Source organism: Camponotus floridanus, unplaced genomic scaffold (genome assembly GCF_003227725.1).
Source record: "Camponotus floridanus strain SB8 unplaced genomic scaffold, Cflo_v7.5 scaffold170, whole genome shotgun sequence".
Taxonomy (NCBI): Eukaryota; Metazoa; Arthropoda; class Insecta; order Hymenoptera; family Formicidae; genus Camponotus; species Camponotus floridanus.
Window position 1 is genome coordinate 182,537 of NW_020229293.1, and position 24,231 is coordinate 206,767.

The 24,231-nt window shown below is 29.1% G+C and overlaps 1 protein-coding gene across 4 annotated transcripts in view; it reads left to right on the top strand.

The window, feature by feature from the left end:
- Positions 1-244: 244 nt before the first annotated feature.
- LOC105256908 (putative fatty acyl-CoA reductase CG5065) overlaps positions 245-24,231 on the top strand; it is a 33,515-nt gene continuing 9,528 nt past the window's right edge. Inside the window, exons 1-3 of one of the 4 annotated variants that reach the window (XM_025407374.1) lie at positions 246-1,023; positions 13,831-13,996; positions 20,584-20,701. Coding sequence is in view for 1 of the 4 variants with exons in the window: in XM_025407373.1 (XP_025263158.1) it covers positions 1,007-1,023 (17 nt within the window). In the remaining 3 variants the exon portion in view is untranslated. Of the gene's footprint in view, positions 1,024-13,830; positions 13,997-20,583; positions 20,702-24,231 lie in introns of all 4 variants that reach the window. The other 3 variants (XM_025407375.1, XM_025407376.1, XM_025407373.1) reach the window with 3 other exon arrangements.

The following is a 24,231-nucleotide window of genomic DNA, read 5'->3' on the forward strand; positions in this document are numbered from 1 at the left end:
CAATTATGTAACAGTTACATAACACGTAACAGTTTATTGTTGAGTGGGAAATTATAACTAATAGTTATACGAACAGTTATGTAACAGTTATATAACAGTTATGTAACAGTTACATAACATGTAATAGTTATATTGTTGAGTGGGAAATTACAGGAATAACAATTATATAAATGTTACTCAGTGTTTGCTGGGTACGGATTACAAATAAATTCGAGAACGACCTCGAGGAGTCGATACAGGGAGCAACGTAATCTATGCGAACGACGGCGAAGCAACCTGGAAGGCAACTCGATCGATTTTTCGGCCTCGGTCGGACCATCCAAATTCCACCCCCTTTTTCAACCCCTTACGCATGCGTTCGCTCCCGTTTATACCTCCCTTTCCGTTCCCCGTCAACATAAACGCACACACGCGTGCATGTTTCTCGCCATCTGTTCATCGCTGATAGGCGGTGTGCAACGCGCAAGACGAGGCGCGATTAGCAACGTCGACGAAGCCAAACCAGTGCTTCTTGCCTCCTTTGTCAGGACGGTTCGCTTCTCTTGGCGGGCAGGAGAATCCCGAGGTGGTCGATCGAGGTCGCCCCTCGATAATCGCGTGGGCGCGACGCGTATCTCGGAGGGATCTCGGAAGTTTTCGGCCTCGTCCCTCCTTTCTTTTCCTCCCCGGTGAGTCTATTTTCACGACGAACATCCGGACATCGCGCTCTCGACCCTTCCCTTCTCTCCTTCCGATCCCCCGTTTCCTCGGCCGGTTTTTTTCGGCGATCGTCATGAGAGCAAGAGAGCGCGTCGAGGCGGCATCGGGAATTAGACTCGCCAAAAAGTGAGATCGATGCGCGAAAACGCACTCGTTCGCACGCGCGTGCACAAATCGCGATATCCCCACGTACACGTGTCGAAAGAAAGATACATGTCAGCGTATTTGCGCGAACGGAAAGACGGAACCGGGGAGAGACAGCGAGCGAGAGAATATCGAGGGACAGAGCGCCGGACGGACTAAGGGCATGTCAGTGCACACACAGTGAGTCGACAAACGTCACATACGATATCGCACTATTTCATTGGATCTTGACAGTGTTATCTTGATATGTGATGACACCCACTTTGCTCTATCGACCTTTTTCTGCGATGCGATTTATTCGTTCTCAAAACACACTCTCGTGTCTATCACTCCAGCTAGAAATGTATACCCACATCTTCGAAGTTAGAGATCTTACATATACTTGAGTAATCTAATTATCGACATCCGTAACATTAAATCGTTCCGAAATTAATTTTGTCCCAATTGTAATTAATCTAATTTTATTGGACTATCAAGTGCTTCAGTTTTTGGAATAACGTGATTCTTTTTATTCGCTTTCATTCTCCATTAGGCGAGAATTCCGTTGCATAATTTCTACATGTAACCGCGATAAGATAAGATCATATCAAAAGATTGATGATAATGTGTGTAATTCCGCTTTATAATGTACCAAGATAAAAAACTCATCAGATCAAAGTTATCTTTTATTAACAAGTATCATTATGTCTAGATATATGATCTAATTATGCGGTGAAAACAAATTATTGTTTCTCAGACCGACATGGAGAAAAAAAAGGCTTTGACTTTCGTAAAAAAAGAAAAAAGAAAAGAGAGAAAAAATGCACAACTTTTTTTATTTCCTCGCTCGAGTAAAGTCACTCTATATATCGTAGATTAGATAGGTGTAAGAACACATTATAAATTAATTAATCCCAACCCTTCGTATTCAAGGTTCGTACTGATATACTTACGTATATACATGTAGGTGAAAGTGTAACTTCTGGTATGGCTGGCCGATCGATATTTAGAGCGTATAACTCGATCGATCGCTTTCAAAGTTCTATATACCACGTGCAACGACGTCGACAATGCTGCGTTAACCCTCTCTGAAGGGCATAGAATAAAATACCATATTACCCACATATTAAGATATTAGATATTTAGTTATATATTTCAATATATATATGATTAATTAAATATTTTAGTGTACTTTTTTCTATTTTATCTTAGTATAAAATTTAAGAATTAATTTTTTTTAAATCGAATAAAATGATTGATTCTCTATTCTTCAAATTAATGCATTAACAAACACGATTGTATCTAAATATTGATAAACTTCAAATCAAAAATGTAATATTTAATTCTGATAACCAGATGACCAGATATATACAGGGTGTATCTGAAATGATGCATTAAACTTTATTCTAGAGGTCAAAATAAGACTTTTTTCCCCATGAACATGGGTCCACAAATGAACCCTTTCCGAGCTAGAGGTCCTAAAGCTAAAGTTTGAGGAAAAAATTAAAAATTAATTGGCTGTATTCCAGAAAAAAAGAAGTTTTTGATGTTACCTATCACTCTCTCTTGAGAGATAAATAAATTTGCGTTGCGGGTGTTTGGTCAATTTCATACATTTTCGAATTTTAGCTCAGAGAGGGGTTCATTTGCGGACCCATGTTCATAAGAAAAAAAATCTTATTTTAATCTCTAACATACGCTTTTAAAGTTTAATTGTCATTTCAGATACACTCTGTATTATTGTTAATTTTCCATATTATACAGGGTGTTTCAGGTCAGGTTAGAGAAACTTCAGGATCTTATGGGAAATTGAATTTGGAACAAAAAAGTTTTCTATAAACATAGGAAACGGTTTGTTATAACTAATGACCGTCAAAAAATCACGTTTATTTCATGATTTTTTTAAATATTAAATATTTAATTAATTAATTAAATATTAAATATTTAAATATTTTTTAAAATCTCTTATTTATTTCACAAAAGTAATGAAATAAATCTGATAGGTAATTAAATAACAAACTAAATTACATTATCTTCATTTTTCTGCCATGGTACAGCATTAGCTTATTCGTCGTGAACTAAACTGATTCTGAATGTTCATGTTCGAGATGTAAACAAAAAAGTATCTATGTGATCTACAAACGTTATAAATGTAATGTTTACATAAAGACCTGCGAAAGTTTGTTTTTACAGTTTCTGTTTTTTTTCGTTGTTTTGAATATATTTTCTTTTGAACGCCTTATCAAAATTACATAAATAAAAATGTGAAATAAATAAAACATTAATGAATAAATAAAACATTAATAATAATTAATAATTATTTTTTACTAATAATTAAAAATTGAATAAATAAAATGTAACAATTATAAAAAAAAAATAATAAAATAATTACATCATATATTAATAATAATAAATACATCATATGAAGTATGTACACAATATTTCGCTTTTCCTGCTCAATTTTAATGCTTTATTATTTTAAAAATGCATTTTAGTAAAACTTTCAGTTTAAATTTCGTCTCTAATCGATTATTTTTGTAAATACCTTTTATTTATTTTATTAGTAAAAATGAATGAGAAAAAACATACTTTCTAAATTTTAAGTTTTTTTTAAATTATTATTTTAACTTTATTTTTTATTTATTATTTTAACAATAATTACATTTGTCAAAAATTTCATTAAAATTTATTACAATAATAACATAAAATTTTCATATTTCAAAGCCATATTTATTGGATTTTTATTTTTCATATTGTATGTATTTTAGTAACATCTTCTTATACTAGTTTCTTTGTTTTACATTTTATTGATGTATTTGGTGGTGTATTTTTGTAAATTTTTATAGATGACCAGTCTTTCTCTGCGATAATTTTGTATATTATTGCATAAAAGTATAATTTTAGAGATTTTGTACTTGCTATTAGATCGCACTATTGCTCTTTCGGTTATCTCATCTAACGGTCTTTTGAACATTATCAGTTTGCGGCGCTTTTATATAAATAAGATAAGAAAACACTCAACTGATGTAATCTACTTTTCACATCTTTATAAGTATGCATGTATACTTCAATAAGCAGTTAATTTATAAAAACAATGCTTTTTTTCTAACGTAAATTCGTTTTTATTCTAATTATGTTTATGCACAATTAATTATATATATAACCTTTATTTTATTTATATCAATTAATGATTTATGTCTAGATTCGTTTATTACGTTCTTTTAATTTAATTTAATTTAATTTTAATTTAATTTTTTTGTGACATTGATAAGAATTGAAACATTTGTTCAGTTATATGTATATTATTTTAACACGTTTAAAAAATTCTAATTATTATGCACCATTTACTGTGTCTATTAGGCTCCAACAGCTTTTCTTTTTTCTTTTTATGAATAATTATTATTTATGAGCTTCATTTTTTTGCTTTTTTAAAATAAATTCTGAGAAAATAATTATTTTTAAGATGACGAAGATGACGAGGAAAATCATTGAAATACATATATTTTATACATACATTGATTCAGAATAATTTGTAGTAATTTTCTTTTTTTTTAATCGCGCACTTAAAATTTATTACTTAAAGATTAGTATATTTACAGAAAAATGCAATTATATTAATTTCATGCAAATGATACACCTTCATCTTAATCACACACGCCATTCTAAATATTTGTCCTGCACAAAGAAACATGACTATATTTACATTATGTTATTCACATTTATACATTTTTTTAATTTATATTGTTACGCCCGCGGCGAGGACTTCGATAGATATCGAAGCGCGCACGAAGGGATCGGCCGCTTGCGAGTCGCACGAAATGAATAAACACTTTTAAGGAACTAAGAACTTTAATATACAACATAGAACACTGAAACGTAATCACAGAACGTTTATACACAATAATAATAATACGGTTCGGCTCGTTACAAATACGCGTCCGCGCAGCTTGACAACTGGGACCAGACCGCTCATAAATGTGCATAAAAATATGCGAGAAGAAATGTTACATTGAAATCAATTTTTTTCTCACACTAAAAACATAATTCCACAAATTGTGGATTACCTATACAGGGTGGGGAAAAAGTATGGAAGCAAACAATTATTTCCGAAACTATTCATTTGTCGACAAAATGTCTTAGACATAATTTTTATGGTATGAAAAGATGTATTATGTGGCATAGACGGCATGACCTTGAAATGACCCTTACGAGCTGCATACAAATAACGTAAAGAATTTCAAATGGAACTCGTCAGTTTTTGTTACAGATTCTTGTAGCTGATGTCGAAACGTTTACAAAACATTGCATATGAGCCCCATTCCCTTAAAAACACTCCCAGTTACGAAACAATTGTGATAATTCGTATCGACGAAATTGAATCTTTCATTCTCACCCCAACCACGCATCAACAGCAATATTCGCTCTCGTTCTGTTAATCGGGCCATCGTGAAAATAACATTTGAAATTACAGAAATGAAAATCAGTAACAATTCCTATGATAGAAAACGACAAAAATAGCAAATTTTCAAAACACAATATCCGAAACTTGTATGCCAATTGACACTACTTTTTTAAGGATAAAATAAATGATAATAATAAATAAGGTAGCGATGATCAAGAAATCAAAAAAATTCTATGAATACTCATAGACAGTGTATCATATGACAACAGGTACAATTACATGTTATTAGTGGACGCAACTGAACGTCATGATGCGAAATCAGTAAGCAATGTCAATGTGCATACAAATTGTTTGTATCACAATTGTTTCGTAACTGGGAGTGTTTTTAAGGGAATGGGACTCATATGCAGTGTTTTGTAAACGTTTCGACATCAGCTACAAGAATCTGTAACAAAAACTGACGAGTTCCATTTGAAATTCTTTACGTTATTTGTATGCAGCTCGTAAGGGTCATTTCAAGGTCATGCCGTCTATGCCACATAATACATCTTTTCATACCATAAAAATTATGTCTAAGACATTTTGTCGACAAATGAATAGTTTCGGAAATAATTGTTTGCTTCCATACTTTTTCCCCTGTATATACACATTTATATAAGCTGTTTATATAAGCACATTTAAATAAGCTATTTAAATAAAAAATATTATCCAACATTTGTATATCAAAGGTAACCCAAAATTAATGGATTTATGTTTCTAGTGTGAGGAAAAAATTGATTTCAATATAATATACTTTTTCTCGCATATTTTTATGCACATTTATGAACGTTAATGAGATTCAATAATGTAAATAAGACTTACTGACGTAATATCATATAAATAAAAAATATATTTAATATCTTATTAGACTTAAATATCCTACCATATTATACATTCGATCAGTGCATACGACTGTTCGAATTATTTAATAATCATGATATGCGTACACATCATGATATGCGCACTATGTAGTATTTTGATCATCAACATTATATGTTTTTTATTCACAATTTTTGTTTGTTTCCTTACAATTTAAATTTATATAAAATGTTTGTTTCCTTACAATTTAAATTTATATAACAAACGGCATTGCAAATGTTATTCGATATTGTACGTTTAAATAATCTTCGAAAATATTCAAAAATATTATAAAAGAAATATTAAATGATAATTATGATAAATTTGTAATGATATAGTGAATGTTTACTTAATATGCTATTCAAAGCAAAATTGATTTCTCATGGATTTATTATTAAAACGTTTACAACTTTGTACTAAAGAATCATTTACTCTTTATTTTCTAACTTTCAGAATATAACAAATAATGAAAATTAAAATGTAATGATGTAATTGAATAATGTTATATTATCACAATGACAATTCAACAGTCGATGTAATTTTTAACGAAAAATAACAGAATGAAAATAATTCATAATTAACGATATATACATAGGCACACGAAATTCAAACAATTGTATATTTATACTTTTACTAATTATGAATTGCACAGTATAATAAATATTTGCGCGAGATTGATTAAAAGTCACATATTTCTCAATAAAATTTAAATGTGATCAAAATAAAAAATAATACATATATACATATGAATTACTAAAATGTTTATTAAAGTAAAAAAATATATCATAAATATATCACTAAAATATTCGGACTCTGTAACAATAAATGAATGAATTATGCGCATTGTCTATATTTTTTGTGATTGTCCATGTGCTATAAACTCATATAAAATTATATAATTGTAGATCATATTTCGCATCAAAAACACTGAACGATGTAAGTTTCTAACTTTCCATGAAAAATTGCAAGAGTAAGTAAAATTGCAATATTTAAGCTCTAATTATCGTAACAGAACATTAAGCAATCAGGACAAAGATAATTACAACGTCAGATAAATTAGACGCAAACATAAGCACATTTCGAAAGGAAATCATATCCAGTCTGTTTCATATTAATACGAATATAGGGACAGGAATGTCTCAACACATGAATTTAGATACAAGCATTAAGGCTTCTGAGTAATCACCGCCATATTGAAATCGTCAGAAGCGAGGAAATAACACGCTGAGAATTCTTGCCATTTTTAAATAAAAAAATATTTTGAAAAAATAACATTACAGATCACTTCATGTATACTTGTAAAATATTCCGAAAACTAGGTTTTTTCCTTGACAGTTAATAAATAGCCTTAAAATGAGTAGTAAGCGAGAAAATACATAGTTTGACAACTGTTGAAAAGAATGAAAAATGTTTTTTTACACATATATTTCTTGCTAAACTTGGTTCTCGGAACATTTTATGGCTTTCATAAGCACGTTACACGTCGCAGCACTAGTATAAAGTGAATAATAATGAAATGGTACGCAAGAATTTTTTTTATATGATTATTTGTTATTGATTTTTTTATGTCAAACTTGATATTGATTTTTAATGACTTAATTTTATTTTATAATAATAATAGATTAATTTTTACAAATATTTATTTGATTAAGAAAACGTATCTTAATTTTCAAATAAGTAAAAATATTAGATTTTATAATTCTATGTAAAAATGCAATAATTAAACAATTGATTAAATTTTTATTTAAAAAAGAATTAAATATTTTCTGCATATTATTTATAATTTGTTAATGTTAATTAATCACTATAATATACGATGCACATAATAAACGACAAGATAAAATCAGCGCAGTAAAAATCAATACTCACTTGACATGAAAAAGTCAATAATAGATGACAGATCGCTACGCGAGTATGTATGTATCGCAGGGTGTTCAATTTAAAACTTTCCATCTATTTATTTCATAATTCACTATTTTTTAAATTGATAAACATAAATATATATAAACTTAAATTGATAAACATGTAAATATATAAGTATATAAACATATAAAAGTTAAATATGAGATATTCAGACTGTAAACTTATAGGCTTATATTGTAAAATCAGACAGATTACAATAATGCATATTTCATGCAAATTTTACTCTTAAATTCTTCGTTAAGTTAAATGATAATTAAAAATGATGCGATAAATAATGAGGTTGTGTCTAAAATATTTTGATAGTTTTTTTTATATTTATATTATAATTTTATATTTAGTTAATTTATACGAATTTATGTTATTTAAACTTAGATATTTGGTAATTATATATAATATTATTTATATTTTATTTATTTATTATTTTATTTTATTTTTATTTATTTATTTATTTATTTATTTTATTTATTATATTTTTTATGTATTATATTTTATTTATTTTTTATAATATTATATTTTATTTATTTATAGTTTAACATTGCATATAATAGTAAGTTTGTTTATATATTATAAAAGTAAAAAAGAAAAAGTTTATAACATATATCAATAAAGCGTTTTAACTATATTATTTTATCATACGATAAGTATTGGTTCCATTATAGCTATTATTAGTTAACCATGATAATTTCATGAATGCTATTGTAGTTATTATGCATTATTTACATTTGCACTTAGTCTATTGTAAAAGTTGCAAATTAGTTTGTTACGAAAGAATTTAATAATGCATGCAATTTTGTGTAATTATTTGACTGTTTTATAAATGCAGAACTGAATATTGTATGTCATTATGTAATATTATAAAACGTAACATGCAACTTTTGCAATTGCAATTTAACTTGAAAATTAGGTTATAAATGTCTCAAAAAAGATTAAAAGTGAGTAAAATAGATCAATTATGTGCGTTAAATTGTATTAAGTGATTTTAACTTAAATGTGCACTTTTTTAAACAAAATAATAATTTTTTTCAATAAAATAATTTTATAAATAATCTCTTTATATATATACTTTAATATATATTTTTATCAATATTAGTAAAATAAAAATAAGTGAAGATTTATTTTGATGTACAATTGAATCGGACCGATAATATTAAGTAGATAAATTAATCAAGAAAAAACATTAAATTTTCAGAATTATATTTTAAATAATTTTTAAGAAAGACAAAATTAAAATTTTTAATGAAAACTATTACTACTTATAAACTATTATTTTCTTAAATATTTGAATAATATATCTAAATTCAAAAACACGAATTATTGATTATTATTATATGAGTTATCGAAATTTTAAAATTTTAAAATTTTAAAAATTAAATTAAATTAAAATTAAATTTAAAAAATTAATAATTGCTTTACGTAAAAATTAATGATTGTTTTACGTAAAAGTTCATGAAATGGCAGACTCGTTTATGAGATTTTGTATTTAATATATAAGCGATTTTGTATTTAATATATAAGCGAAAAAACACGAAGATAACAATATCATATTACAATAATGTTTTATTATAAAACATATTGTATAGTAACAATTGCAAAATAAAATGTACGGTATATTACAATTTTATATTTATTAAATAATTTAAATAATTTATAAATATTAATAATATATTTATAATAATATATATTTATAATAATATATTTATAATATAAATATTAATAATAATTCATAAATAATTTATATTATATTATTTGTTATATCTTTGAACTAAAACGAAATATTTACTGAATTATTACAACCATGTTGAATTATGTATAAAGCCAAGATTGTATGAATATTATATGGATACGGTATCTAAATTCTATCACGTGAATGTTATTTATAAAATCAGTTGTTTAGACTGTGATGCTTCGTATGTGAGACAAACTAAAAGGAAGTTGCTGATCAGAATTAAAGAACATCCTTCTGATATTAATAAAGCTTCTGATTTTCTCTCGGTTGTGCTCCTTCATAGATTGAAGGGTCATGAGTTTGATTGGAAGAATGTTTCCATTTTGGACGAGGAGCCTGGATATAAAAAGAGATTAATTGCAAAGATGTTGCACATCTCTAATCAGAATCATAGCATTAATATTCAGAGTGATATCGAATGCTTAGATAAGTTGTATTTGCCTATTATAAAGTTTTAGCATTGATTTTTTTTGAAAAATTTCCTTTTGTCTTTTGTTGTGTTCTTTCTTTCTGACGTTTGCTCTTCCTCTTGCTTAACTTGCTCTTCCTTCGTGTGATTTTTTAATTTGAGATTACTTTCAATTTAGAGACAAGTATGTAATTTTTATTAGATTAACTTTAGTTTTACATTATATGAAAGATTTTCTTATTGTTAGTTTTAATTTCCGGATTGTTGTTAAATTATATATTGCTCCGCCTATTTTTTCTTTTTTCTTTTTTAGAGTGTCATCTTAATTAATTAATTTTAGAGTGTCATCTTTCATTACACACATTAAGGACCATTAAGTTTCCAACTGATCATCGATTTATGCATCTTTGACTGCTTTTCTTTTTTAAATTGGAAATGAACGTAGACTTGCGTGTGAGATTTCCTTTCGGTTTTTGCTTTCGAGGTGAGCAGCACGTTCTTTGTGGTACACTAAGGATATGGGGTGTGAGTTTGCATTCGGTTTTCCGTTGCGATACTCCGATTATTACCGTTAATGCGTTGCGCTCTTTTTTAATTGATTGTTTGAATCATCCGTTACTTTGCGTATTTTTGCTTTCGACTTTTTTGACTTTGTAATTACCATTTATTTTGGTTTGCGTTTTTTCCAAAACTTATTTACATCAATGACTGTTAATTTTATTTTTATTTTTATGTTTATTATTCACTTTATTATTCAACATTGAAAAGGATCCGAATTGGATTAAAACGCAGCGTTTGTCGTGTTTAAATTAAATAATATATATAATATTGCAGATTTTTGAGAAATTGCAAAAAATTTAAGGTGCTTCCTCCACATCTTTCACACCCTTTCAATTGATATTGATTTGTATAATGATAGATCAGTTCGAGCGTACAACAGTTTTAAATTTAGGACAGCTTTACGTATATTGAATATTGAGATTGTGGATGCATTCAGATCATTACGCCGTTTGCGCCATACTTTACTACAGCTCTCCAGATCAGCCTTTGAGTCCATTCCAGCGTACTTATTGAACAATTATTTTAATAAACAATTCAAGTTTTTTCGGCATATTTTTTACAAGGAGAGATGCAGCTTGGACAGCAAACTCAGATGGATGATCGCCAAAAAACATAGAATCAGAACAACTTCTCTCTCTTTCTCTTATTACTGCAGTTTCACTACCGACTCCGGAGTTAATAATTACAAAAGAAGACTTAGATCACATACTCCTATCTCTGATTGCAAGAAAGATTCATCTAATACTATTTTTAATTTTTCCACTACTCCTGTTCCTTCTTCCTCGTTAAAAATTTCAATTAATCCAGTCACAACGAATCCCCCTCCTCCAGGAGGAGGATTCCCCGTCCTGTGTTTGAAGTTATCAAATACATTGAATGCGGTTTAAAGAGACTGGATCCCGAAGTTCAGTATGATTTCTCAGAAATCATACTGTACAATGCTTAGAAAAGTATCTTACTGATAATTCGAGAGTGTGCTCCGATTTTGATAAAAAAATTTTAAAACTAAATAATATTTGTAAGACTTTTTTGGCGGATCATCCTGAATTGATTGTTACGAAGGCTGATAAGTATAATGCCACCGTTGTACTTGACAGAAGCGTTTATATATCAAAGATGAATGAATTATTGAACGATTCTGATACTTATGTGATTGTAAATAAGGACCCTACTAGAAGAATTTGTAATGAGCTCAACGACATTTTGGAGAGGTGGAATCAGAGAAATTACATTTCAACTCTTACTAAGCGATCTCTCTATATTAGCGATGGCACGTTGCCACGAGCATACGGCTTACCGAAGATCCACAAGCCCAACTGTCCTTTGAGAATTATTGTATCATCTATCAACAGTCCTCTTCACAAGTTCGCGGCTTTCCTCCACAACTGCCTTCACGAGAATCTTCCACATTCCAACAGTCGTATTGCCAATAGCTATGAGTTAGTGGATAGAATTAATAATCTTTATGTAGATGACCATCTTATACTCATTTCTCTTGTCGTATCCTTATTCACTAACGTTCCTACAGACTTAATTATTGGCAGTGTTGCTAAACGTTGGCATTTGATCAAGAACAAAATTAAGATTCCATTTTTTGAATTTGCTATTGGACTTAAACTTGTTTTGAATTCTTTTTTTAAATTCAATGGGAGGATTTACAAACAAATATTCGGAACACCCATAGGTTTCCCTCTTTCCCCTATCTGTGCAGACTTGGTCTTGCATGATCTGGAGGATAGAGCCATTTCACAGCTTCCCTTCCATCTTCCTTTTTACTTCAGATACGTGAACGACGTTGCTTTGATCGCGCCTTCCTCCTTTCTTGATCTCATTATGACAATTTTCAATTCTTTCCATAAAAGACTCAAATTTACTATGGAAGTCGCCAACAACAATCAACTTAATTTTTTGGATGTGACAATTATTATTAACAACAATCACATTGAATTTGATTGGTACATGAAACTCACTTTTTCCGGGAGATTTTTGAAGTTTTTCTCGCAACATCCTTTAGAACATAAAAAGGGCGTAATTATTGACTTTACTGACAAAATTTTTAAGTTATCGCATCCCCGGTTTCATGAGAAGAATTTTAGACTTATTTTTGAGATACTTTCTAATAATGGTTATCCTGCAAATCTCATTTTCTCCACAATTACGAACAGAATTAAGTCTCTTATTCATAACCGTGTTGTGCTTCCTTCTTCTCTTACTCTCCATTCTTCCTCCTCTCCCTCTCATTCGTTCTTTGTGATTCCATACATTAAAGGTGTTTCTGATCATTTTAAGGATATTGCTACTAAACTAGATAAATCTTTTGCTTACGTTGTGTTAAATAAATTGAATCGTTTCATAAAAACACATAAGGATCCGCTACCGATAGAAAGTCATTCAAATGTGATATACAAAATTTGCTGCAACAATTGCTCCGCTTCTTACGTGGGGTAGACGAGCAGGTAACTTTCGACTCTCGTCCGAGAGCATCGATCGAACATTGATCGACTTTCTGAATATTTATCAATTGTATCCCAGCATAGACTTGAGAGACATGAATTTTCATGGAATGATGTAAAAATTTTGGATCAAGATCCTTCGTTCCTTAGAAGGATTATCTCAGAAATGATTCATATTACACGACAGAATAATGTAACTTAAATGTTCAAAATGATACCGATAAATTCGACAAAATTTACCTTCCAATCATGAAATCTTTCCAACCATAAATCACCTCTCATTTCCTACGATTTTAAATTGCTATTTTCATGACACGATCCGTTCCTGAATTTCTTATTCCCCCTTTCCCTCACACCGTTATCGGCACGTCGGGCGCTTCAATATTGCGTGGCTCAGTACGTCTCGCCGTCTTGTATGAGTTACATGTCTCTTATACTTTACTATCATAATTACTCTTTTTCTTGCTTACTTTCTGTCATTCGCTTAACGGGCTTTTTCACTGCTTGTATGTATTTTCTCTGAACAATTCGCATTAATTTCTCTTTATTGTTTCACATTAATTTTTTCTTCTTTTTTTCTTTTTTGCTGCGATATGTTTGCATGAACGCGTGTTGCTCTGCTCAATTTATTTTTCAGATACCAGTTTTTGTGGCTTTGGATTTATTAACTTGCAAAATAAGGAATCTTTTGGCATTAGACAAAGTGTGGATAGTGTGCGGTATCTCTGTCCTTTACGCGCATGCCATCGTTTTTCGACACTTTCTTTCCTACACATCAGTTACGATCTCTGTGTTTGGACCTGGTGAGTAACATGCCGACGTGTAGGCTACAGCCATATTCTGTCATCCGAGCGTTATAAATCTATTTTTCTTTATTACAAATTTCGAATTTATTATTATATTGTCCGCTATATTGACGAATATTTTATCTGCGCTGACTTTTCTCATTAATTTGGACGTTGACCTTGTATTACTTTAAATCTTGATTTGCGAATGTTATTATTTGCGAGCGACCTGTTTCTCTTTACATTTATATTTTTTGTATTTTCTATAATGTTAGCATTGAGAAGGATCTGAAATAGATCGAAACGTTTGCGCGACCATTTACAATTCTTGTTAATAATTTGTAATTGATTACTTGATTTACAATTTATGGATCAATTGAAAAATTGTAGTCGACCAAACTAGCCAAAAAATTAAGTTTATTAATACGACGTTTCGATCATGTGGTTGTGGTCCTTATCAAGTATACACTAGAAAAGATTTATAAATACATAAATTAACGGTTTGAATACATAGTAACGCACAAAGAATTAAAGTGTGAAAAGATTTTTACCGATGTAATAATAATCAGAAGGCAAACATTAATGGTGAACATGTAAAACCACGTAATCACGTAATACAAAAAACGTTATTTAACTAAATTCAAATTTGAGAGAAGCTGATGCGTCCATGTGAGACTTCGTCAATAAACTAAACATAACAAGAAGAAAGGCGATACTAAGTGACCTTTATAATTTTGTCGTAAATATTATTTAAACTATCTGTGTCTTTCTGTAAGTTGATTAGATTTTTAAATCTCTTGATAAAGAACATTTCAGCTATCTCTCTTTTCCGAACGTACTTTTCATTGTGCAAGATATTCGGTTTCGACCAGTCGAAATCGTGTCTGGATTCCAATCTATGCTTGCTAATGACCGAGTGATTAGATTCGTGTAGCTTTATATTATTACAATGTTCTTTCACTCGCGTACGTAAATGTCTTTTTGTTTGCCCGATGTATGATAAATTGCAATCTTTGCAGTTTAATTTGTATACTACACTTATCTTATCATTGTTATGTAAGGAATCTTTACCGCGTCTAATTAAATTATTTAGTTTTTTTTGTTATTTTGTAGACGACGTTAAAGCTGCTATTCCGCAAAAGACGGTACAAGTCATGACTCGAATTCTCTACATATGGTATTGTAATAAATTGAGTCTTATCTGAACGAGTGAGATTCACGTCAACCGTATCATTAACGATTATCACGATTATTTAAAAAATTAATTCTTTTTTTAATGTGTCTATGTACAATATGTTCGGGGAAACAATTATTGATTAAAGTGTCATGTACTAGCTTGATGTTTTCTTGTCGGAAGCAGTCATTAGATAATAAAATAGCATAGTCAACCAAATTATAAATAGTGTTAATTTTGTATACAGAAGACACGGATAGTTTAAACAATATTTACGACAAAGTAATAAAGGTCACGTAGTTCAGTTTTTATATCGTTATTGTTTAGTCTCTTGACGAAGTCTCTCACAGACGCATTAATTTCTCTCGAATTCAAATTTAAAATAACGTTTTTATTTAATGTGACTTGTGCAATTTACAAGATTATCATCCATGCTGGTCTCCTGATTTTTATTACATCGGTATACTAAAATTGTTATATTTTAATTCGTTGAGCGTACTATATATTTAAACCGTTAACTAATTTAGTAATCATTTATAATCTTTCCAGTGTATACTTGATAAGGACCACAACCATATGGTCGAAACGTCGTACTAATAAATCAATTTTTGGCTAGTTTGGTCGATTATATTTCTTTGATCTCTAAACTATTCTTATTAAATTAAATAAACATTTTCATATGATTTATTGAATTGAAATAACCGTCCTATTTTTGCATACATTTCACCATTGCGTTGGTCCTTGAAGTTTTTTAAATAATTTTTATTGATTTTATCTAACAGACCTTTATTTCATTATAATAATCTGTATGAATATTTCTCTTGCATTATATATATGTTAAAATAAATTAGTTTTTATTTGCATATTAACTTTCATGTTTAAAAATAAATGTTGGTGCAGAAAACTGTTTTCATGAATTAATAAACAGCTATAAATCTTTATCAATCATAAAACGTCTTTATGTAGAAAATAAGTACTATGTAAAATACATAGAACACGTGTAAATTGAATCGTGTAATATGAATTATATACACATGTAATATGAATTATATGTTCGTTTATTAAAATTATCTTGTTATTTCCTTTCTAAATGATTCTTAACATATATATTTTGTGCAAGAAATTCGCAAAAATCTTAATAATAATAATAATATTATTATTATTATTATTATTATTATTATTATTATTATTATTAATTTATCTATTAGTTCTATTTTTCATACATTTTCTTATAAAGATGCATTATGATTTTTCATAATTGGATTAATATTTATATTTATATTAATATAACATTTATATTAATATCGCTTTGTAACTGTTGTAAAATTCGTGAATGTAATTGTCCTATGCTCTTAATTTTGACTGGATCTATGAGCATACGCCAATCAGATTCATGAATTTTACAACAGTTGCAAAGCAGCTTTTCCTGCTGAACACAACCAATGTGAGTTAGGTCAGTGCACTATCTTTGATAATTGTCTCCGGTGATAAGAATCTATCGCGAGCTATTACCTAATTATATCTCGAGGCCAGAGTTTGGAAATGACTTATCTTTTTGCATCAAGTAGAGAGAGAGAGAGAGAGAGAGAGAGAGAGAGAGAGAGAGAGAGAGAGAGGGAAGGAAGAGGAGAAGGGAAAAGAGTAAATGGCTATCATAGCGATAAATATCTAAATGTTTGGCCTTGATAGAACGACTGATTGCACACATAAACAAATGTTTCAGAAGTCAATGAATGCAAAGTTATTTAATACTTTAAATATTTATTAATAATAAATATTTATAATGAACGTTTAGCGAAAGTCGATGCTTAATTAACATTATTTAATGCAATACATATATTAATATATACAGGGTATTAAAAAATAACATGAGTTTTTAAACCTGTATGTAAAAAATTTAATAATATGAAAAAGTAAGCGTACAGGACATCAAAATAATCCTAAGACATTGACTTTTAATAAATTATATGTTCGATGTGACTTCCATTTGAGTTTAAGCAGAACTCGAGTCGTCTTTGGAAGGCTGTAAATACCCTGCCAAACATCTCGCTATCAATGGTTTTAATTTCGTTTTTTATGGCGGTTTGGAGCTCTTGTTCGTTTGTTGGTCTCTTAGAATATATTCGGTCCTTTAGAAAGCCCCATTAAAAAAAAAACGATGCATGTTGTTGAAACTTTTTTATTAAGCTGAAAACAACACAATCAAGCTTGGATGGTGCGAAATTGCAAAGAAAATTAAACTTAACAGCGATTTTTAAAAAATCATTACAAAAGCACAATCAGAAAAATTCGAATTCTAATCTTGTTAAAGTGTTGTCGCACGGGAGTTTTTCAGGTTTATATTGGTGTCTTAGAGCGCGAATAGCCGCAGCATAACTAGAGCCATTTTCATAAAAGGATTTGATAAGGCACACCTTTTGGTCATTTGTGAGGTCAGTCATCATAAAAATAAAAATATTCAGCGTAAACACTAATAAACACACGTTTTAGAGATGCAAGGGCGTTGGCAATAAAGCAGTAAGAGGAGAAACTGCTAGCTAAAAACGTTTGAGAGCTACGCGCATGCAAAGTACCTCAGGTTTTTTTTAACACCCTGTATAATATCATAAATATATCAACATAATAATTATGAAACGAGCGATAAAAGCCTAAAAACGCGGACGGTATTGCGTAAATTTTTTTTTTTTTTTTTTCAAACATTAATTGTTCGCGAAAAAATTTTTTTAAGATGTGCACAAGACATTTATACACATATTTTACTTGGTGTATATACCAAGTTATAGATTCTCTTGGTTTGATACTTCTATAATACCCTCTTTACCCACCTGAAGAGATGTAGACAGGAAAAATATCGGGGCGAAGTCGCTGAATCGAGAATCGAATCCGAGTCTTTCGCTTCCCGGGCAACTGCTCTTACCACTGAGCTATTCAGCCCCACACCGACACTTCTCCTGTCCGTTTTTATTAATGGAAATAATGAGAACACGATCTTTTTAGCTCGGCGTGTAGTTCTAAATAAATTGATAAAGAATACGGCTCTATATATTTAACAACATGATAATTATGAAACGAGCGATAAGAGCCTAAAAACGCGGATGGTATTGCGTAAATTATTATTTTGTTTCTTTTTAAATACATTAATTAAAATATATGTATAAATGTCTTGCGCACGTCTTAAAAAAATTTTTTCGCGAACAATTAATGTTTGAAAAAAAAAAAAAAATTTACGCAATACCATCCGCGTTTTTAGACTCTTATCGCTCGTTTCATAATTATCATGTTGTTAAATACATAGAGCCGTATTCTTTATCAATTTATTTACCATAAATATACATAATAATGTCAATATCATATATACGCGTTATTTTTGCAATTTTTTATTAGTCATAAATATACATAATAATGTCAATATCATATCATTTATGTCAACTGTCATTAATTTCTAATTGATGTATCTTTTTAAATACGCGTTATTTTTGCAATTTTTTATCAGTCATATGTTGCACGACTAGCGATAAAAATTAGGAATTAGAAATTAAATATGAATCTAGATGTAGATAAAACATTTTAAAATGCGTTTTAAAATATGTGCTCAAACGTATCATTGCCTTGTATCTATATTTTTTGTTTTATTATTTTTGTTCAGGCATTGTTTGTTTTTCGACTGCTCTTACTCTCTTGTAGTGTCTTTACGTTTTATTAAATCTTTCGACCGTTTTCGACATGTTTATTTGATCTTTCGGTTATTTTACTGCGCGCACCCTTGTAACGTTTGCGTTTTAATTACTTTTGTGTGAACTGTTTAAGACATTGAAAAAAATCCGTATTGGATTGAAACATACATTTGTCGATATATTTCTTGTATTCGAATTATTTCTTCGACGGATAATGTTTTTTTTGCCATATATATATATATATATAATTTATGAAATAAAATAAATATATATATGTATCTAAATATAAATTATAATTTATATAATTAATTTATATAAATATTATATATAAATATACATTTGTATCTTTTTATGTAAAGAAAACTGCTTTTTTCAAGACAAATCTTAAAATGGAATCATGAAATTTCTTTTTTCATTATAAAAAATAAGATTGAAGCACAGTTAAAATATATCTTTAAAGAATGTTTTTAAAACTCTTTCGTACAATAAGCTACTTCTCAAACAAGCTTTTATTTCGAATAATAAAATAAAATAATTTCTAACAGATAATTAGTGTAAATTTTAAATTAATATCAATCTTAATATTTTCAACATTGTTAGATAACATATAAAGAAATATCATATTGAGTAAAGTAGGTTCACGAGCGACATACATAACCTTTCGTTTAACTATATCACAAAACCATATATTCTGATTCTTATTGAAATATTAATAAGAGCTTTTTCCGACGTCGGTTGATGACCGTCACCACGGTTATATTGATTTAAGATATACGCTAGAAGCTTTTACGATATTCCAGGTCAAGGTGCAACTATAATCATTGCATAAATCATGTATATATCACCTGAGCAAAGCTTTGCATAAAGTCTTTTACTTCTCTTCAAATGTTTTTATTACATAATGAGGATTAATTGCTAGAAAAAAATTGGTACTTTTATTTTTAAAAAATTAGTTTATTCTTGGAGCCCAATCACGGCCAGTTCAAGATTCATCCGCCTCTATTTTTCATCAGCATAGTGAGGATATTATCATTTACTAGAGGGATCTTGATGTGATTACTCTATGAACATCTTTCAAAGACGTGCAAAGCAAACCAATAGGTAAATAGCAACCGATAGGCAAATTATTATCATTTATAAAACAGGAAAAGGTGCATATTTAATAATTAATAATTAATAAAATTTAATTAAAAAAGGTGCATATTTAATAATTAATTCTGTAAACAACTTTTGAATGATTAACTCGAGGAAGAGGATCTTTTCTCGTAATTTTTAATAAATTTCCTCAGTTTATTCAATGATACAACTGAACAATCTCTTCTGAACAACTCTTCTGAAATTTTAGCTAGCGTACTGAATTTTTCTGTAAAATTCACATAGGGGACTGTGAAAAAAAGAGGATAGGTGAATGAGGAGAACTGAAAGGAGCAAACATACAAGAATAAAAAAGAGACAACTTCGCAAGTGTGTCGAATTTTGCCATCAAAGGTTGATAAACGATGCATTTTATTAATAAGAATGTTGATTCATTCCTCATATTGTTTATTGGCATAAGTTGAATGCTCGATTCTATTTTTTTTAATTCATTGACAAAATATATAGACATTTAGCACATCGATGAGCTCTCTCTTTTCTCGCATCTTAGTAGATTTTCTTTGAGACCTTGAAGAGCCTTTCAAAGTTACCTATTCCTTTTTATCCTTGCTGCTTCTCTTTCCTTTCATCTAATCATTTTAAATATTTTCATCTTCTTTCAGAGACTTCAATTTATTATTGAAATTGATAAAAACAGCCATATCAATTTTCTGGACGTTTCCACCATAATTAATGAGGAATTTATTGAGTTTGATTGGTACACTAAATCAACTCTTTTAGGTAGGTTTAAACTTTCCGTCACAACACTTATTATATCATAAAAAGGATATCGTTTTTGATTTAGTAAATAAGTAACTAAACTTTGTCATTCTCGATTTTTACAAACAAATCTCAATAGAATCATCGAAATAATTATTCGTTTAATTTTATTTTTTCAAACATTTGCATCCGCTTAAAGTCTCTTTTTTATTCTTATGTGTCTGTTCTTTCCAACTTTTTTATTTATTTATATTTATGACTTTAATATCTTTATCACTAAAGAATATCAAAGTCTTTTACAATCGATTCCTTTCATTTATTCGCAGTTCACGAATGTAAAACATTTTATAAACTAAAAATTAATGATTTTACTTTTATTCTATCTTTTTGAAAACAATTTAATAAATTAATGAAATTCTTATGATTAAACTGATACCAAACATAATATAATTTTTAGTTAGATATATAATAAAAATTTTTTTGTTATCCTCTAACCTGTGCAATTTAAATGATTGCTCATAAAAAGAAAAAAAAGGATCATTGGAGTCTGGACGCAATTAATAATGCGCAATAATTAAAATTTGTTAAGAAAATATTATTATGCATGATGCATTTTTAAGTTATTACATCCACGATAAAATTCTATAAAATTCCATTCAAATAAAAATTTCAGATTGATACAAAAACGAACAATAAATAAACGGTCCAAATGATAAAAATACGAAATAAAAATTGAAAGGCTACGAGACCGTGGCACAAGGTGTCAGAGCGTGAAAAATAAAAGTAATAATAAAAAACTCTACACAGTAAAAAATTTTGTGTTAAATTTAATATATTTCACATGTCCCAATTTATCCACTCTAATTTTAATGTTAATTTAACAGAAGGCAAGTATGTAAATAAATAACACAAGTAATATGTTTAAAAATTAACACAAAAGTGTAACACTTAAACTTTATCTGGAAATAAAGTTTATGTTAAATTAATATATTTATCATGTTAAATTTAATTAAAAGAAAATGTTATTTTTACATTTCTATGATAAATAACAGAAGAGATATGTCGATTTAACATATGGAAACTGTTATAGAGAGAAAAAAAAACACAACTTATTTATTCATTTTAACATATAACATATTTCATCAAAAATTCATGCATTATTAATTGTTGTTGTTTTAACTCTTAGAAAGGTGAATATTAACTCAACGCAGAAATGTCAAAATAACGCAACGATAATATGTTACATTAACATAAGAGTATGTTAAAAATTTAACACAAAAATTTTTACACGAGAAAATTTTAACAGAAATACAAAATGTTTTTTACCATGTAAGTAAGAGGCATGATATATTAATAATCAGTTAGATATTAATAATCAGTTAGATATAAAATACGTACATTTCGATCTATTCAAGATCTTTTTTAATGCTCAAGAAGTCGTTAGAATATAAACAAAATTATATTTAAATAATAAACAGAGCGCGATCAAACAAGGACAGGCGCGATAGGAAGCAACATAAACATTATGTACAATAATAACGGTCGCGAGAGTTTTGAAAACGCTAACAATAGATGTGACGAAAGCGCATAGACAGTTAACAAACTAAAAAACTGTTAATGTCTGATCGTAAGGTGAATTTTCTGAAAGAAACGCCAACGCTCACCTCTCCATCAAAAAAAAGACGCAGTAATCGCATACATGGGGAATAGTATCACGACATTGTACTGTGCGACGATCGCCCGATGAAAAAAGTCCCAACATTTTTCCATCTCCAAAAAAGCCATGAAGTCGAAAGGATACAATTAAACTTTGTCAAAAGACTCTATAAAAAATCCACGAGACTGTCCAGGTAGAAAATCCACAAAGGAGACAGCAGATATCATTTGAATTTCTTAAATGATGAGCGAGGCAAATGTCTATATAAAAAATATAAAAGAAAAGAAAACAAAGAAACACATGTGAAGCATAAAAATAATGGAAAGTTGCGATCGTTATTATATTGTACATAATGTTTATGTTGCTTCCTATCGCGCCTATCCTTGTTCGCGCTGTTTATTATTTAAATTTAATTTTGTTTCTATTCTAACGACTTCTTGAGCATTGAAAAGGATCTTGAATAGATCGAAACGTACGTATGTATTTTATATCTAATTGATTATTAATATATCATGCCTCTTACTTAGAGTCTTTTATTATTACTTTTATTTTTTACGCTCTAACACCTTGCGCCACGGTCTCGTAGCCTTTCAATTTTTATTTCGTATTTGAGGTTGATATCAATCGATAACTATTTTTTTTTTAAGAATAATTATCCATTTATATTTTTGACACAGAAAAAAGAATTATTCTCCACCTGGTTCCTCTCTCTTCCTTACTTCACTAGTCCTGTTTAGATTTACTGAATGTCTCGTTGATTAAAGATTCTGAAAAATCTACAGCTTATCTATTGACAAGCTATAAATATGTTATAGCGAAGAACTATAACTTTATTTTATTTTACTGTTAATCAATTCTATATAATTAAAATGCGATGGAATGTTTGCGAATTGCGTAAAACCGCTACCTCAACGAACTACACACGAGTTCGCCGGAAATGCAAAAAAAGGATTCGACTTTGAATCTCCTTCGCTCGCACTTGGACTTTCACACGCTGCGCCCAGCGGCTCGATTCGTATCGCCATCACTTTCGCACATTAAAGCATGAGCTCTTATCCGTGTACGCTTGACATTCGGTCACTTTTGATTATCTTCGGTTTACAGAGGAAGACAGATAGATTAGCTTTTGTTCCTTTCTTTCCTGAGAGGTTTATTGTATCTTACCCATCTCTCTAAATGCAATAGCTATGTGATCCTCGAAATCTCGAGCTGTCGAGTTGGCGATGTAACATGTGTGACGTTTATTATCACATAATCTTTCCTATAATCTTTTCCCATTAATTCTTTTTTTTTAAACTTTATATAGTGTATAAAAAATGTATAACATTAAGATGTATAACAATAATAATTAATAAATAAATTTTACATACATTTTTACATAAAAAGATAAATGTTATATTACAAAAAAAGGTATAAAAATGAAATATACAGGGTATCTTAGACTACCCATACACCCTTTTCAAAATGAAAATAAATGGCTTTTATTAAAAATCGCGAATATTTTTTAAGTAAATCGGGTACGGTCTATCAAATGGTGATATTTTCAATTTTTTATTTCGATCGGAAACACGTCATCCGGATCAAAAATTGAATTTTTTTAGGAGAACATGGTAAACTTTTTATTACAGATTCGAATTGTACGTGAAAAAATAAGAAACTTTTGTATCAAACGTTTTTTTCTGAAAGTGCCTCTGTCAACCTTAAAATTGATCTTTATTATTTTAACACAGTTACTAAAATGGACCTTGAAAGTAACTGTAAGACTGAAACTATAAGATTGTCAGAGCCACTTTGAGAAAAAACGTTTGATACAAAAGTTTCTTATTTTTTATGTACAATTCAAATCTGTAATAAAAAGTGTTCCTCTGAAAAAATTCAACTTTCGATCCGAATG